We start from the raw sequence: 18,923 nt of genomic DNA on the forward strand, positions 1-18,923 counted from the left end.
GATGCATATTTGACTGACAAAAGTGTGAATGTGAGGAGGGGAGGATGACAGGGGAAGGAAAGGGGAAGAAATGAGAGAGGGGAGGAGGAAAAGGAAAAAGGAAAAAAAAGAAAATGCCACAAACAGAACAGAGCCATCTCTAAACTCAGTTCAAATTGTAATCTTTTCATGTTCAAGAAGCAAACTAGAAGAAAAGGAGATGAATTGTTTCTTTTCTAAAGCATATGAATGAATCATGTTACCGAGTGTATTATTTAGTACTTAGGAGGGTTTGATGCCAGTAGACTCTGAATCATGACAGCTTACAGGGATTAGCAGGACACCCAAAGAAAATACAGAAATCATTTGAAATATTTAAACATTTTCAGTTCCTGCTTTGCAGGCAGAGCTAGGTAAACAAAGGACACAAACTGTATGATAGCATAGGGCAAAAAAAAACAACCAAACAACTCTATTTGAGAAGAAGGGATAAGAGCCCATCCACTTCACCTGAAGTCCTGTGCGGTCACCTGCACTACTGCAGGACAGGCTGAGACAGAGCAGCTGTGATCCAGCTCTCTCTGCTTTGCCAGAGCCAGAATGACTGCAGGGCTTCAGCTGCAGCACCTTCCTCCCTACAAACTGTATTCTCCAAGGGACTGCTATGCTGTTATAATATATCTGCAGTGGGGCTCTGCCTGATCCTATGCAGCCATGTCTCTGGTTCTGGCCAGGTTACTCGGTGACAATTCAAACCTGAGCTGTATGTAACAAGGCCTGGAATCCAGTCCATACTGCACAGTGATTTATAAACGAGTGGCAGGAATTAACTATTACCATACATCTTGTTAAGACAAGATTGCTGGGAGCACACAAATCAATAGCAAGTCACTGCAATAGCCACATTGTGTGGTCTGTCACAGAGATGCTACACAACCATGAGCAAAATCCTGACATTAAAATTCAATTGCTATCCTTAATTATGGTTTTTAGTCACCTTAGGGGAGCTGGAATCTGCTGAATCCAGAGAAGCAGATACTATCATGTAATTGGGTTTCAAGAATGTGAGAGAAGTGCCTGTCTTACCTGTGAGGGAAATAACTAATGAGGCGGGGGAATACAAATTCCCTAAAGCTAGCCAATGAAAGGCATCAACTCATGAAATAACTAGCACAGCTAAGACCAAGTAAAACAGATTTAAACATCCACTTGTTAACATTAAAAGAACGGCAAAAGAAGCCCTGCAGGGTAGAAACAGCAAGTGAACTTGGAAATTCCTATACTGGGGAAAGGCAAATACCCACAGAAAAGAAGTAATCACAGCTTGAGAGAGGAGTAGGTTAAGCGAAATGAAATGGCGAGATAGATCACTTGTTAGAAAAATAGCAGATTCAGGAAGAAGAGACCAAAATGTCCAGCTTCCCTTCTAGATGACAAATAAATTGCAATGACCTGATTTATATGACCCGCTTCAGTAAAAAGTATCTTGAGTTTGTGATTGTGAATAAAGTAGGGAAGAGGATGCTGCAAGAGGCTGCAGTGAGTTACATTTAACTTCTGAAATCGGGGCACTTTCCAGGAAGTCCTTTGAATCTTCAGAGGTTACAAGCACGACCTGGTAGCTTCCAAAACCTTAACTCTATAGCAAACTGTCTGTGGGAACGTATATGGAAAGTGTACCGTGACTGACAAGGTCACTGTCACACAGACTGTAATTTCAGAAGTTGCAAACTTGACATGACTTGAAGACAACACTGTAGGAAGCAGGCTGAATCCCACAGTATAACACGAAGATCTAATCTTGGAGAATCTCAAACAAAACAGCGCGGGGTCCCTCCCTTCTCGAAACACAAGTGCAGAAAGTATCTATAAGGGGTGTGCTGGGAAGAGGGGAATATGTGTCTGTGTTGGCTTAGAATACACGGAAGTGTTGGTAGAGACATTTCTCATAAAGTGCTCTCTAGATACAAATGAGCTTTCTAGGATAAGCAGATAAAACTGTTACGGAGATTACACTGTGATTTAATGTGGCCAAATGAGCAGCTGATGTAATTTTACCAAGATCAAAACAACATCCAGTAAAAATGAAGAACGTTATCAAAACAGCTTTCAGCAAAACGTTAAGTGAAATACACTGATGACAAAAGGTGTCCAGTTCCTGTAAAGGAGTAAACTTGCAGGAGACCGAGAGCGTGCTGTTCATTTATGGACTGATTGGTTTTCAAATGGGACTAATTGGCAGCTCTGCTACTTGCTAACACAATGGAGCGGATGACAAGAATAATTACATCCTTAACAATACAGGGAGGAAATTCATGCTTCCGAAATTGAGGAAATGGCTGTGTTGACTGGAGATGCACCAGATGCTCAACTGTTGCCACGTGTGGCATCAGCAAAAATGGCACAAATTGCTGTCTCTTTATTTATGCTTATTTATACTTATGAGCACTTATTTATACAAATAACTAGTCTCTGCATTACTAGATGGTCTCCTATTTCAGCTACAGCTTGCAGGGTTTGGTGCTCCAAGCCATTCGCTTCAGAAAGGGATGGTGAAAGAGAAATCACAGTGGTACCAGTCCACACAGTCCTTGCAGAGTGTCTACTACTGCATGGAATAAAGCTCTTCCTCAGAGGAGATTTCAAGCTGAAAATATAGTGAAGGCTGCAAAGAAGAGCCCTGCAAAAGGCTTTGGATATCATTTTGATGTATCCATCAGCTGACAGCAGGCAGCAGGGTGAAGGGAAAGCACGGGAAGAAGAAATTCTGCTAAGAAACTAGGAAAGGACTGCTCAGGTCTGATAAACAGACACATGCATTGAGTGCCTGGCAGCATAAAGACGACACAAAGATGAAAAACTGGTGAAGGAAAAAGCAGAGCTGTAAAAACTGACAGTACTTGACCAGATAAAGGGCAGCTGCAGATACATACATGTATACATACGTAAGTTTGTCTGCATACAAATGAAACCATTATGAAATCCCCTTCCCAACACAGATGTGCTATACTAAATCTCCTGTGCTAATTCTTGTGGTAAAAAGTGGTGACTGCAGAAACTATTCTTTGGCAGCCATTGGCAAATAGAAGTCAGCAAATACTACAAATGCTAACTATGTGTATGCGTGTACCAGGTAATGGTGCCAGCCTAGGTCCTTCACAGTTAAATTCATGTGTTTTTCAATCCACTTTGGTGATTACAAGCATCAGCAAGCCCTTTTTCCCCATGCAGTTCTAGCCCTGGGTTATCCAAACATTTCAAAATACATTTACCCACAGCTGGCAGAATGCTTAATGATGAGCATAAACTACCAGTTTTTCTTACACGTTTCTCTTTTTCTGCTTTGCCTTTGTTTTGTGTGCAAATTCAGGCCTACCAAAACACTAAACGAAAAGATTCATGTCTTTTCTACTACGGTTTTTAAACTTGTTTAGAAATGTTAATCAGCTCTTTTGCTTAACAGCCTCCAGAAAGGTTGTTTCTGTAATTGAAGTGATAAAGAGATATGGTAAATAATTGACCATATTTTTATTTATTGATCTTTATTGGTTAGATAAAATTTTATCAGCTATGACTCTATATGGGGATTTCATTAAAATTCAACGTTGCATGTAGTGCTAATGATTCTAGGCATCACTATTTTGCCTTATTTTTAAGAAACTACAACTATACTACCATCTCAATGAAAGCAGGTTTCTGCTTTTGTCCTTGCCTCTGTCCAAGTGACTTGAAGGTATTTAATTCAGATCCCTCCAGCCAAGCTAACTCAGTCTTCATTGACAAACCCAGAAACAGCTTTAGGACAAACGACCTGGCAACTAATCCTTGGGGACAAGGCTCTGATTAAAGAATAGACTGTAAGGTTTAAACTCCAGAAATTCTTCTTCCCACTTAAAGCCTCAATCCACAACACAGCACTTAAGTACATATTGGCTCTTGAATTTGGGAACTTCCGTAACATGTAGTGTATCATATATACTGTGTTATCTTCTTCCTCCCTAACTGCCTACACAGCTGGCTACCCTAGGAGATGTGTTTCTCAGACAGATGGACTTTTCATCTGACTTAGTTTGACTGCTCTTAGCTTCTTTCCCGTTTCTTCACTGAAAGGGATGTGATGGATCGTGAACCCTTTTTCCTTTCATGTTTTTCTTAATCTTTAGGTGCACTTTATTGTATGAAGGAAGGAAGCTTTTGAACATGATTTTCAATCAGAATGAAGGCACTCAGTTAGCTCTAAAATACCGAATAAGAGAAAACAACTGGTAAGTTTTGAATGCCATCAGCTACTGCTGCAATTCATTGATTGCAGATTAATTCATCGATTGACAAAATCAGACTGACTTCAGGACTTTACTATCTTTCATGGAATGTGGCCCAGAATTTTAATTTTCACCTAAATATTTCATAGATATTCTACATATAAATTATTTCTGCACTTCGTATGAAAAACGTACTCTCTGCTCATTAGTGGCCTTTGGGAAGGTTGCTAGACAAGTGTGTTTTACACAAGTATTTTGTTAATATACGATCCCAGTGTGGAAGCCAATTTTAAGGAGCTGCTTGAGTATTTAGAGTTCATCTGCCTAAATGAAAAAGGACAGTAGTGTCAGAAAATAGGTGCAATTTAATTTCCATGTGTTTTAAGGGCTCTTGGAAAAACAAAGAACAACAGAAAAAGCAATCAAACAAAAAAATGCAGTACCTTTAAGACTGAAGAATTAATTTTTTGAACTACGTTTTTTGAAGACAAATAAAATGAGGAGCAATTTTATGGCATCATTTTACAAACGTTTGGAATCGTAAACTGGGTATATAGATCAGAATGGGAAATACCCAATGCAACAAATGCTTGGAGTATGTGAAAAAATGCATGTAACTTTTGTCTTTTTCAATTGATTTGACCACACAATAGCCAACTCTCATGTTGGTGAGTGATTTTTATTAAACCAGTATGGGAATGAATGTAGAAACATAAAACGGCATGTAAAAATTAATCATGCAGATAACCTCTGTATAAAGGAAATACTGAGCAGTTCAGCATTTGGGTGTGGGGTGAACAATTTACAGGAAAGTTCAAATTCAGTAAAACTCCTAGCTCCATCTTGGTGCCACCTCCGTTTTACATAATACTTCAATGTTTGTTTGAGTCAGGCTGAATTTGATGGGATTAGATAATAAACTCAGGTGTCTTGCTGAATCAGGACAGAGGTTTTAATAGAAAGACAAATATTTGATGTTATATAAGGAGATTCTCAATAAGCAGAAGAGAAAGGAAAGCTACTAACTGCAGAAATCAGATTTCAGACTGAGGACCAGATATGGAAGTCCTGTCACAGGCTTCATGCATGGTACCATCATTTAAATCTGTAATAATGTAACATCACTGAGGAAGTATTTCAGCCTTTAGCACCCTGTGCATGTAACACCATTTATTCTCACAAACAAACTCTTTTCAGCCTCGTTCCATTTTCCTTTGCCAGAGACTGCTATCACTGCAGAATGAAAGATGAGCTATACTTATGGCTGGCTGGTTGTATTCCAGCACTGGCAAAACAAATCATCAAAATCAAAGGGCCAGCCATCTTAATAAACTGTGTGTACTGTTGTTACCATGACTTATGGCTTTGATCTGCAGGGAGGGACATATAAAGTAGCAAAGAAACGCATGATTTTTTTTTGCTGCATGGTGAAGTCTTAACTTACACATATCGTAGTATCATAGAATTATAGAATGGCCTGGATTGAAAAGGACCACAAGCTAAACAAGCCCACTTCCCTCAACCTTTCCTCACAGGAGAGGTGCTCCAGCCTTCTGATCATCTTAGTGGCCCTCCTCTGGACCTGCTCCAAGAGCCCTACATCCTTCCTGTAATGGGGGCCCCATCATCACATGAGAATAGCTCTATATGTATATGTATCTATATACATATATATGTATATAGATAGACAGCTCTATGTGCTTACACAAGAGATTCCCTGTTAGGATCTTTCAAAGACAGCTATCATGTATGCTCTATGAGTTGCATTCTCTCGAAGGGGTCTTCACTGGGCTCCAAAATAAAGAGCTGGCCAAAACTATAGTGCAGAGTTAGTAAAGGTTATAAGAGAAGCCCTAAGCTAACCATAGCGCATAAGGAGCTAGCTGTAACTTCACCTGCCTTATAGACTCTTGTTAACCCATTGTTCAAAACACATAGAGGAAACACATGCACATTTGGTTTTGGTCAAGTAAAGTGATTATTCAGAATCCTGGCTAGGCTTATACTGCTGGTAGTCAGAAAACATTTCATTTGACTTATGATCCAAAGAAGTCAGTGCTAAAATCATTTAGGTGAAGAATAAATACGGAGTAATACTGAAGCAGTTCTTTTTGATACCAAATATGTCAGTGCCCAATGATTTTTTATCATTTTAAACTGTTTCTCTATGCTACAAAAAAGTCTGAGTAGAACTGCTCAATTTCAAGGCAAAATTGTATCAGTGATATAATTCTTTTATAGAAGGAATGCTTGTGAAAATGTTTAAATGGATATGCCTATGTCTCACTTATTGCTTTATTAGGCCCTCTTCAGACATTCATGAAGAATTTATCTTAAATAAATTCTTCTCCATGGAGCTGTCTGCTTATTTTACACAATAGCTTCAATAATAAGTTTTTAATGCTTTTTCCCCTTTCCAGTATTTCAAACTATATTTTAGAGCCTAGCTCCTTAAAATTAATGATCTTCCTTTATGATCCATTTTCGCTATTGCTAAGCCACTGATTACATCACGTACAAGCTTTATCTTCTGTCTTATGACAAATGTTGTTCTAGCCTGAAATGATTCCACCACGTAAAAAGAATTAAGTCTTTTGTGCAGGTTAACAGCTTTTCCATTTCCCTTTCCATTATCAGATTGGCCTATTTCTGCATGACTGCAGCATTCCTACAATCAGGTAAATAATCAAAGCCTATTTCTCATTCTCGGAATGCTGCTGATGAAAGAATGAATATTAGCCTTTCACGTCTAGATGTGCAGAATAACACTATTCATTTAACTGTTTCAGGGGTCCCTGAGCCACACAGATAGTGGGTTTTTGGAGGAGCAGGGATTATTCCACTGTATCAAGGAATGTGAGGCAGCGCTTAATTTGGAGGATTAGCTCTTTGGGGATGGTATGATACGTACAGAAACCTAGATTATGAGAAAATTTGGTTTGAATGGATTTTCAATAGTTTGGGCTGAAATGACTGCTAGGTAAGAGCCCTGCCATCTTTGTAGGCTCACATTTTAATCCTACTGAAGACGTGCCAGCACAAATGATGAGCACTCTTCCTTAAAGCACCCTTTAGGTTCTGCGGGCTCATGCTTTTCATGCCTATCTGATCTTAACATGGGAACATAAATCCTCCTTCAGCATTTAAAGCATAATTTTGCTGACTGGAGCAGTTATGGATCTGTGATACATTTCAGCTTTTCAACTGAACTTGAAACTCATTTTTTAAATGATTTTTTAAATGCAGAATCGCTTTATAGAGCATTCCATGACTCCGTGATATGATTCTATATGCCCATATATCTCAAGGCTGCAACTACATACAAAATAAATTCTTCTGCAGAACCTGTAGATTGTTCTGTGTGAAGGTTTGATCCTATACAAGTCTAAAGAAATGGTCCTCGCTCAGCATTTTTATCAGAAAGCACTGACCACACTGAATTAACTTGTCCATAGGAAAACTGGTATGTCCATAGGACAACTGGTTGCAACTTGAGTGAGTGTGTGGGTCAAACACATGGTACTGGGACAAGAAATTCTGGCTTTTGTTCAGTCCTACTCCATAGCTCATAGAGTCTTACTTGTGCTGATTACCAGAAATAGGAATTTTTTATAGCACAATAGAACTGAATGAAGCTGATGATTTTATATTCAGAAGGGCCAGTATTTTTCATACTGATTGGAATACACTATGTGGAGAAGAAGAATCCTGATTTGGGATTAATATATTCATAAAGAAGTGCCTGTGTCACTTCTCTATTTCATTTTCTTAACAGGCACACCTTACATGATAAAATAATAAAAAACAATCTGCATGCATGAACCAGCTCTTACTTCTTAAACATCTGCACATTTTGAAGTATATTAATCCATTGAATTACTGTTAATAATTATTAAATCAATGGACAATCACTGTGGAATTATCAGCTCACAATGAAATATTATATTTTCTCAGATCTTTGACCATCAGATCTTACAGATGTTGCATCAGGGTAGGATTTCACTCATTGTTCTTTGAGAAGGCTTTTCAATACCACGTAAATGGCGGAGCCTCTGAGTAGGAGAATTAGCATATGCGGCATGTCACATACAAACCAGGGTATTAAGTCACCCCAGAATTTATACAGGAATTATAATCAAATTTGACTGGAAATACCCTTGTTTTTTTGAGACCTAGCATTTACACATGGCAAAGCAGTGGGAGGATGTCTATTACACATGGAAAGATTGGAAAGAATAATTGTGTAAGATAGTATGCATCACCAACAAAGAAAGAACATCTAGAGGAAGTACACTTGGTAATTAGATTAATAATGAGCAATTAATTTGATTAAGACAGGCAGCCTATTTGAAAGCAACAGAAGTACATAATGTAATCAAAGCATGTTTGGCCCAATCACTTGCATTTGTTTGTTTACTTAACACCATGTTGTGTGCACATATATCAGTGTCTTTTAATATCTACTTTGGAAAAGACTGCAATATTCAGCAGGCTAAGAGAGCACACGTTTAATTCTAAGGACAGATATGACCATTAAGCAGCTTTAGTAACTAAGAATTCAGTTTCAAATCTGAAATCTTGGTAACAGTTTCCTGTAGAATGGCACAGAACTGTGCTCCAAAGTGCATCAGAAAGGATGTCAGCATCTGAAAAACAGGCTTCAAGTTTAATTCTAATGAAAAATTCACTAAAACATGAATTTTTGGCATGTGAATACAAACTTGAAACTTAGCACATGTAACAGCCAACCAGCCAAGAACAAGACCTTTTATTAACATGAAGCTAATCAAAGCCCACTGTCACTTTCAACAGTGCGGTAAGACACACTAATCTTCCTGTCATGTAGTCATTTTTCTTAAGTGACTAAACGTGGAACAGGCAGGCATTGATTTCCCACTGTGAAAACACAGTCTAAAGACAACTTTGTTATCAAATGTGGTTATTTACCTGTCATAGTCTTGGCAAATCTCCCCAACTGCTACCAAAGCCTTCAAGTACTCATTGGGTTGATAGGGGTGGATGTAGTGCAGTGAGCAGCTGTTCCTAGGATCACCATTTGACGCAGTGAAATCTATAGCTACCTGGAACAGAATAGAAATCAATGTGCCGTGGTGCTGTTCTGGGCAGGAGGATACCCACACCAACCATGCATCTTTACCAGAAAGAGCTTTCTGCAACCTTAAAGCAAAGGTCATTTAACAGTACGCTTCATCAAATCTGAATTAGGATAGCATCATTAAATACTTCTAAAAGAATACGTCAACTTATAAAATAAGAGTTCGTAAAACTAAAATGGCATAATTAGGAAAGAATGAGCTGCATAATTATCCCATGTGGAGAATTATGTTCTAAAAGAAATGAATCAAACTACCTCTAGTTTCTCAAATTTAATTAAATTCTTCCAGGTAATGGAAGAGTAAGCTCAGGTAATGTTCAGGACATAAATACTGCACAGCAAAAATGTCTCTCAAGATTTAAAAATCCTACTGAAACCATACATTAAAGTTCCTCATTCCTTGCAGGGACCTTCCTTAGATATTTTACAACTTCTTTTGTCTGTAGTGGTATTCTTCATGTACACAGTAAATACTCTCTGGGTGGTGTATTTTTATTTTATTTTATTTTATTTTATTTTATTTTATTTTATTTTATTTTAATCTTCATAGTGTCTTCTAAGTGTTAAATCATTAATCCTCCCAATTTCACAGATGATGGTGAGCTTAAAGGTGAGCTGCAGGGCAAAAATAAAGCTTTAGTCCTGCACAGAGTTTTGTGCTGAAGAGGCTTACTGGAGGTTGTGGGAAGCATTCAATGCAAAAAGAAATATTAAAGCATCTTTTAAAAATTAATTACTCCCTTTTAAAACAGTCTTTATCCTCCTCACTGAAGACAGACTCTCTCATATTCTTTTCTGTGATTCGATCAGCATGTATTCGGAAGCCCTCTCCTGAATTTCTGATGTTGCTTTCTAGGACTTCTGAAGAAGAGCAAGAAGACTGTAGAGTCTCCTCGAGGGATCAATTTACAAACCTCCTTACAATTTTGCTCAGTGACCTCTTCCTCCAAAAACCCACTATACCTGCCTCTTCGATGGCAATGCATGGCAAATGCACTGAGTTCAATTTGCAGTTCTACTGTGCAGTTGATATGGGAGGACTTTATTGAGGGCTGCATAAAGGAAGTCCTGGCTTGCCTCTGCAAGTACCTTCCCCAGCTGAAGTCTGCTTGGCACAGGCAGAGCTATTTTACTTGGCTATAAAATGAAAATGAAACATAAAATTTTCACTCTCCCTCAAAAAGAGACGCAGTCCTGAAACTTTTTTTGTTGCTGTTGCGAGAAGCTATAAGAGAAAAATCATACTGCATCAACCCCATGTGGCTTTTCCCCACCCTCTCTGGCTTTCTACCTGTGACACTTGGCTGAATGAAAATATTTCTCAGAGGCCTCTGGGTAGCTTGGAAATCCTACCGTGCCCCACAGTGAGGAGATGTGAGCCTGATCTGGATTGCAAATAAAGTAATCTTTCACCTTGCCTTCCCTATTTATTGCTCACGCACTGAAGCAGTGAGCCCGGTAGTTTTCCACATAGAACTTTTTTCCCAAAATAACAGCTTGATTTTTAACTTGAATAAACTCAGAGAAACCCCCTCAGGTTTTAACGTGCCTGCATGTACATAACTATCTGTGCCACAGCTGCCAGAAATGACCAAGAAACACTAGCGACTTGTGCAAGCTATGGTATATCCGCAGATAACAGCATGCACCAGCTTAGTTTCAAGATAGATATTTCTCTTCTTTAAATCTTAGCCAAGGTGTTCAAATATTTTCTTAACAATGTGAGTTTTTCTTAAAAATATGAATCAGATATTATTTTAACCTTACATTTTTGTCCCGATTAAAGGAAATGCAAAAATTTCACTATATGGCACAGAAACAAAGGTCAGTCCTGCAGAGCTGTTAACAGTACGTTTTCCCTGGGCTAATACCACAAATGAGTTAATCTTGTGGTGAGCAAAGCAGGACTCTTTCTTAAAATGGATATATTTGGTTTTTATTGGTGTATCTTTAAATATTTCTGTTCAAATGTACCAGTCATCTTCCCATATCTCAAAACGAAAATAACACAGCAATAACTCTTAGCACTTCTTTTCCACATCGTTGTTAAAAGGGTGATTTTCAACACACTGAAAACATCCTACACGACCAGAATCTCTTGCTAGATCTGTCAGCAAAGACTCAGCTGGTCCGATACCATGACCTGTCTAAGAGAGAATCTTTCCAATATATCTTTCTATTACAGTTCCCTTTATGCATGTTACACGTCCTTTCTGCTATATTTCCTAAAGTGATGAAAATGTCTTCTGACTACAGACCCATTTGCACTGTCAGCTTATGAACATCTCTTCTGAAGCAGGGAACACTGTCTGATAGGAGATATGGCGTGTTGCAATAACCACTGCATAAAAGTAACAGCCTGGAATCAGCACTATTGATCTCTGCAGACTAAGGATTCTTAATAAATGGTTTTAAAGTGAAGGGAAAGTTTACTTGCATTTTTCAGAGACATTCTGTATTACTACAAACTATGTTCCTACAAAGTATCCCGAGAACACACAGCATGATGTTACCAAAGGCCTCGTTAGTGCTTTCAATTAGCAGGTACATCATACTACAGGTTTTTTGTTACAAAATCTATGCTTAGCCTCCCCATTTCCCTCCCTGAGCAAGTGCCCTTTTACATCCCAGCAGCACTGTACTGCCTGCCTGTACATGGCATGAACTCTTTAGAAATGTCATTAACATTAAGGCAACAGCAACAATAGAAGCACTAGGACAGCTGTAAACAATTCCAGATCCAATGTATCATTCCAATCAAAATAAATGGAAATCTGAGAAGGTGGAAGGAGTAGGTCGACTCTGTTGCAGTGGTCTGAATTAATTGATGAAGGCCTATATAAAAAGGAGATCATATAATGTATGCAGAAAACAAGTAAGCAGTGCATATCTTCCCTGTAGGTTGCACCTTTTTGCTTCGGTGCCTACAAGAACAGCTCTGATATATTTCTGGAGACAGTTAACAAGGTTCACAAGCAGTCTACGTTATTGTTGTGGGTACTGGTGCAACTGAGGTGCAAAGAAGTAAAACATGCAAATAGTCAGCTTGTGAACTAGGTTATGAACAAACAGAGCTATAGGCACAGAGATATCCACAACAGCTCCTCCTGATTCTATGTAGGTTGAAAACTGACAGTGATGAAATTAAACAACACTGTAGCTGGTAGACTTACCACTGAAGTCAGTAATAATTTAGGGATTTATGTGACTCACAGCATAGTGGATTTTTCATCTTCTTTATGTGCTCACTGCCCATTCTTGCAGATCAGTCTGCTTAACTTCCGCATTATCAATGCTTTTGCTTCATTTCAATGACCCTGCCCTATTTCCTCAGATAACCCAAAGCAAAGCACATGCAAATGCTTTAGAACACGCAAACTGAGTACAAGCCAATACTCTTTGCATTTCAAGGGAGCACTCGACTTCTCAGATAAACAATGATGAACCTCATTTAAAACTCAGTGCAGCAAAAACATAACAGACTCATTATTTAGACAAAATATAAAATATAGTAGAGTCAATACTATCAGTCAGATACATGCAAAAATCTATTTAAATACTGCTGTGTTCAACTTATGTTGAAAGCTCACTTAACTTCTCACCTTTATTTTTTGCAACACTATTGTAATTGATGTAAAACATATAGCACATCAGTATGTGCAAGAAAATCCTAACGCATTAACCAAGATTCATTTTCTGGGCATAATACATATCTTTGAATACATTAATAATTTACTAAAGAATCTCATGTAAGAATCTTTTCTTTGGGGAAGTGATGAATCAGTATCTATGAGGACTCCCATTCTTTAGAACAAGTTGTAGAATTAAGACACTTACCGTAAACTGTATTTGGCAGCCTCCCATTATATAATCTAAGAAAGAATGCATCTTGTGGATCTGCAGACAAGAAATCAAGATACTTAAATTAACTGCACTGCTTAAACATCAGATCATGGAACTGCCTGAACAAAGTAAATTGAAAGAAGGGAGAGACCAACTGAAAATAAGGTGAAGGAAGAGTTGGAGAAATGAACAAAAATATAAAGAGAGAAAATATCCCGATTACTCTAAAAATACAGAAGGGTAAATTCATATAAAAAAAACAGAACCAGTCTCTGTTTCTTCTCAGTAGGAAGTCAGTGGGAATTTTGCTGTTAGTTTAGGAGGAGCAAGGGCAATTCAGAGATAGTTGAAAGGCCATTTGGCAAGCTGATAGACGTAAAAGTTTAGTACTGCCAACTGAAACCAGTAGGGACAGGATAAGAGAAATTAAAGAGGAACACTGGGGACAGTTAGCTTACTTTTAGGATTCCAGTCCTTGTCTTTACATTTTTTCGTGGATCAGTTTCTATTGCTATTCCTTACAGAGTTCCAGTTTGTTATCTGCATTTTCAAACACCATTAAAATACATTGCTGAGAGTTTAGGAAAGAAACAGAAAATGAACAAAACACAAATACCTTGCACTGGTTAAGGATGACGATGCCCGAGTTCTTATAACTCTTCTTCTTTGCTTTGTACTTGGGATTAATGCATTCCCATTGCACCTGTGAGAACAGAAGTCACGTCATGAAGTAAAATTAGTGTAGACCACAAATAATTAACAAAGATGGCACTGTCTGATTTCCACAGTTGACTAAATCCTGTCAACAATGGTGCACACAGAAGAGAATAATAAAAACACCATATAGAGAATTAACAGAAAAGATCCCAAGACAAACACCTATCTTTCAATGTGTGCATGTGGACACAGAACTGAGAGAGAGACCCACATTTGTGTGTTGTCACCTTCCAGTGTCACCAGTAGGTTCAGGTGTTACGTGAGGAAGACTGAGGATCTTTCGAGATAATTTAAGAAAAGAAAAAAAAGGAGGAACATACTATAACTAAAAGTACTCGAGGGAGCGGTCTGATGCATTATTTTAACTACAAAACTGCCTAAATATTATAATGGGTGTTTACTGAACTCAAGATGAGAGAAATTCTGATCAGACATTGTATCACTCACTTTTGAAAGAGAATAATAGTTCCTTCTTTAGGCAAAACTAAAAGCTAAGAAAAAAACTAAAATATGAAAAAAAGGAGCTAATTAAAGATTTAACAGTTTAAAATTTGAAAATAATCCCTCAGAATATATTAAAAAAAGAAACATGTTCTTGGAAATTTTCTGATTAGTTTTCTTTCTACAGCAAAACAGTCTTATTTTGTTACTGAAACATGTTGCCTTGTTCCTACCATAACATCTCTGAGAGTCTTACTTTCCACTACAGATGTTCTGCCTTCTCTGGTTTCAAACAGAAGAAAAAGATCAAACTTTCAGACCCTGATGTCTAATTACTACATTATTATTCATGTGTTACTGCAGGAGCAAAATAGATATTTGCATGTACAAGTATGCATCGGTATTTTTAAATCCGGATTTGTGAGTGTAACATGTTATTAAATAAGGTTAAGAACACACCTATTGTCTTCCAGGGAGTTGTTTTCAAATGCTGGGAGAAAACACGAGCTCTAACAAGATGCCGGGTAAAACAGAGAATATCCCCAAGGGGATTAGGATGCTCTACTACCTGTCATACTTGGAAACAAAACAGATCTAAGTGTTACAATACTTTGTCTATAGTGAAGACCTTCATATTTTATTTGAGCAAAGTGGGCATGTAAAATCAGTTTTACTTTACGAACAGCTGCCTAACAGCAATTATTTGGACGTCTCTGAAGCATTTAAAACTTGGGGCTTCTCTTAAATGTCAAAAACAGGGAATGCAAAACATATGGCTCCAGAGCAGTATGAGACATTTTTGCACTGGGGAGGACAAGTATTTTCATTGTTGTTTCTGGAGAGATGTAGCAGAGCCAAGAATGGGAAAAGACAAAAAAAAAGGGTCCAACTGCAGGAAGCACATCTGCTTGCTCCCCTAGTCAGCCTACAGCTCAATTATTTGTCTTGTGAAATGAATTTTCCAACTGAGAAGACAGACAGACACAGGCCCACATGTGCAGGGGAAATCCTCCATAAACATTTTTTCTCTACTCAGGAGAAGCAGTCATGCTCAAGAAATGAAAGCACATCTTTCCAGCTACACAGAACTCATTGCAACACAACACAAGAGTGCAACAAGCTCATTATTTAGGAAAGCACTGCCATGTCTTGATACACTGCTGTCTGGCAAGATGGTTTAGCACACAGTTAACCTCAAAACTTACTGGAAGCATTCCTACAAAAAAAACTGTGCTGCTTCTATGTTATAAAGAAGTTGTAATATAGTGAATAAAGAGAATAAATAGGAGTCAGGATTTGTGTTCCTCTCTTTCAATCTTAACTACACTGGAGAGACTTCATGGCTTTCCCTTGAATATCCAAGGTATGCTTCCTTAATTTTATCATCCTCTAACAGAAGCACTTTTCAATGTGTGTTTAAAGAACGCCCAGCCTGTATAAACCCTTATGCTGTGCAGAAAAAGGACTACTTAAACCTAATATAAACATTATCTTCTATAATATTAAGTGTATTAAAACATTCCATGTGAGTCACTAACATGCCACTGGTAGATGTGGCTAGGAAAGTAACAGAAATTACTGAGTAGCAAATTCATAGAAATGGTTTGGTTTTGTTTTGTTTTGAAGAAACAGAAAAAAAGAAATAATTTGCAATTATTAAATCTTTTGATATGGTACTATAACAAAGAGAAGGGAAGAAAAGGAGAGAGGTGGGAGAAATCCCTCCCCAGTTTATAGGTAGGTTTCTACATGAAACTCTCTCACCTTTACTAACCCATCAAGATGTGGTTCTGATCTTGGCCATTCCACAGTTCAAGTTGAAGATGTGACATGCATTATTCGAAGGAAATGCCCTGAACAGACCTTGTCACATCTCCAGCTCTTCTAAAAGGATTGGAATTCATTAACCAGCTCTAAGCAGGTAATTAAAAATGCAGAACAATTCTGAAATATTTTTGCTAGTACTGTGAGGACACAATCAATTTTCAGTCTGTTCCTACATTCCCTGTATTGATTTGGTATCTGACATTGTTTTTAATTGATTCATTTTTGTCTCTTAAATTAACTTTTCAGCTGAATGGAAACCAATGCAAGAGTCTGCAATCTGACACTATCTGAAATTAATGGTAAACATTGTAAAATTTGGATACATCTCCTGAAAGTCACTTAACATTTCCTCTGAATGCTTGGCAGCTCTGAGCTATACAAGCTCTTTCCCTGTCAAACACCACAGTAAGTCTGAAACAGAAACTACCTGGTTTTAAATATTTCCCATTAATTTAATATAAATACTGTTTCAAATGTTGGTAATGAAATCCTATACTATACTGCTTTTGTATTTCTTTCATACCACAACACTTAAACCACTGTGCGAAGAATTTCTGAATGTAAAATAAACTTCATCCATCTATTCTTCAGTGAAAGTCAGCAAACTAATACTGACATAGAATCATAGAATCACCAAGGTTGGAAAAGACCCACAGGATCATCCTGTCCAACCATTCACCCATCACCAATACTTCTCACTAAACCATGTCCCTCAACACAACGTCCAAACGTTCCTTGAATACTTCCAGGGTCGGTGACTCCACCACCTCCCTGGGCAGCCCATTCCAGTGCCTGACCACCCTTTCAGAAAAGTAGTGTTTCCTAACATCCAGCCTGAACTTTCCCTGGTGCAACTTGAAGCCATTCCCTCTAGTCCTATCACTAGTCACACGAGAGAAGAGGCCGACACACAGCGCACTACAGCCTCCCTTCAGGTAGCTACAGAGCACAATAAGGCCTCCCCTGAGCTTCCTCTTCTCCAGACTGAACAACCCCAGCTCCTTCAGCCGATGTCTTTCTTGCAGTGAGGGGCCCAAAATTGGACACAGTACTCGAGGTGCGGCCTCACCAGTGCTGAGTACAGGGGGACAATTACTTCCCTGTTCCTGCTGACCACACTATTTCTGATGTAAGCCAGGATGCCATTGGCCCTCTTGGCCACTTGGGCACACTGCTGGCTCGTATTCAGTTGAGCACCAATTAATACCCTCAGGTCCATTTCCTCTACACAGTCTTCCAGCTACTCTGCCCCAGGCCTGTAGTGTTGCCTGGGGTTGTGGCCAAAGTGCAGGACCTGGCTTGTCTAGGTAGACTAGATCAACAGTCTTTCCCTCATCCATCAGACGGGCCACTAGATCATAGAAGGAGATCAGGTTGGTCAAGCAGGACCTGCCCTTTGTGAACCCATGCTGGCTAGGCCTGATCCCTTGGTTGTCCTGCACATGCCGCGTGATCTCCCTCAAGACAACCTGCTCCATAACCTTCCTCGGCACCAAGGTCAGGCTAGCAGGCCTGTAGTTCCCTGGTTCCTCCTTACAACCCTTATTGTAGATGTGAGTCACATTGGCAAGCCTCCAGTCTTCTGAGACCTCACCAGTCAACAAGGAGCGCAGATAAATGATGGAAAGCAGCCTGGCTATCACCTCCGCCAGTTCCCTCAGCACTCTCAGGTGAATCTCATCCAGCCCCATGGACTTGTGGCAGTCCAGTTGGAGTAGTAGGTCTCTGTGACCTCCTGAACTGTGGGGGGTTTTGTCTGCCCCCCAGTCAAGACTACCAGGTCAGAGTGGAGTACCCTGAGGATAACTGATCTGACTTTTAAAGACAGACGTAAAGAAGGCATTCAGAACCTCTGCCTTTTCTTTATCCTCAGTGGTCACATTCCCAGCCTCATCCAGTAAAGAATGGAGATTCCTCCTTGGACCTCCTCTTACTGTTGATATATTTGTAAAAGAGTTTCTTGTTCCTTTTTACCTCAGCGGCCATGTTGAGTTCATGCTTGGCTTTCGCCTTTCTGATTTTCTCTCTGCACATCTTAACAACTTCTTTGTATTCTTTCTGAGTTGTCCATCCCTTCTTCCACAGGAGGTAGATTCTCTTTTTCTCCTGGAGCCTAAAGAATAGCTCCCTATTCATCCACACCACTCTTTTTCCACACCGGCTCATTTTGTGGCTCAGGGGTACAGCCTGCTCCTGTGCCTTTAAGACTTCCTTCTTGAAGAGTGACCAGCCATCTTGGACCCCTTTACTCTTTAAGACTGAATCCCAGGGGACTCCCCCTACTAGTCTTCTGAACAAACACATGTGGATGGGCCTAATCCTCTCTTTGCTGTAATGAGGACATGGATCTCTCAATGGGTGATGGTGCTCTCTGCAGTTAAGGATGATGTTTTCCCAAGCATCTTCATCCATTATCTTACTAAACCCTCAGAAGAGTCAGTGATGCAACCACCCATTCTGCACACCATCAAAGGGAAGCAGTGATGATTAAATGCAGGCAATTTATTTGGACAGCACAAGCTATTCAGAGAAATTAAGATGTCAGGAGGGCTTCATGTACACTATGGCAAGAGAAATCATGATACAGAGCAGTTGTTTTCTCTTGTTACGCTGTGCTTCCACATCAGGAGATCAAGCGGGCCATAAGGAAAGAACTACAGTGCTATAGCAGAGCTTTGGTTAACATTAGAATATTTTCTGATCTCCTTGGCAATTCTTTCAGTTATCCCTTGTTTTTT

The 18,923-nt window shown here is 39.0% G+C and overlaps 1 protein-coding gene across 9 annotated transcripts in view; it reads right to left on the reverse strand.

Moving 5' to 3' along the window:
• Window positions 1-18,923, reverse strand: part of CPNE4 (copine 4) — a 340,611-nt gene that overhangs the window by 26,743 nt on the left and 294,945 nt on the right. For all 9 annotated transcript variants that reach the window (XM_040696670.2, XM_040696668.1, XM_040696669.1 and 6 more), the window contains 3 exons: window positions 13,817-13,903; window positions 13,195-13,254; window positions 9,189-9,322 (listed from right to left, as the gene is read on the reverse strand). In XM_040696670.2, coding sequence (XP_040552604.1) covers window positions 9,189-9,322; window positions 13,195-13,254; window positions 13,817-13,903 — 281 coding nt within the window. The remainder of the gene's footprint in view (window positions 1-9,188; window positions 9,323-13,194; window positions 13,255-13,816; window positions 13,904-18,923) is intronic.

Source organism: Gallus gallus, chromosome 2, assembly GCF_016699485.2.
Source record: "Gallus gallus isolate bGalGal1 chromosome 2, bGalGal1.mat.broiler.GRCg7b, whole genome shotgun sequence".
NCBI classification, from domain to species: domain Eukaryota; kingdom Metazoa; phylum Chordata; class Aves; order Galliformes; family Phasianidae; genus Gallus; species Gallus gallus.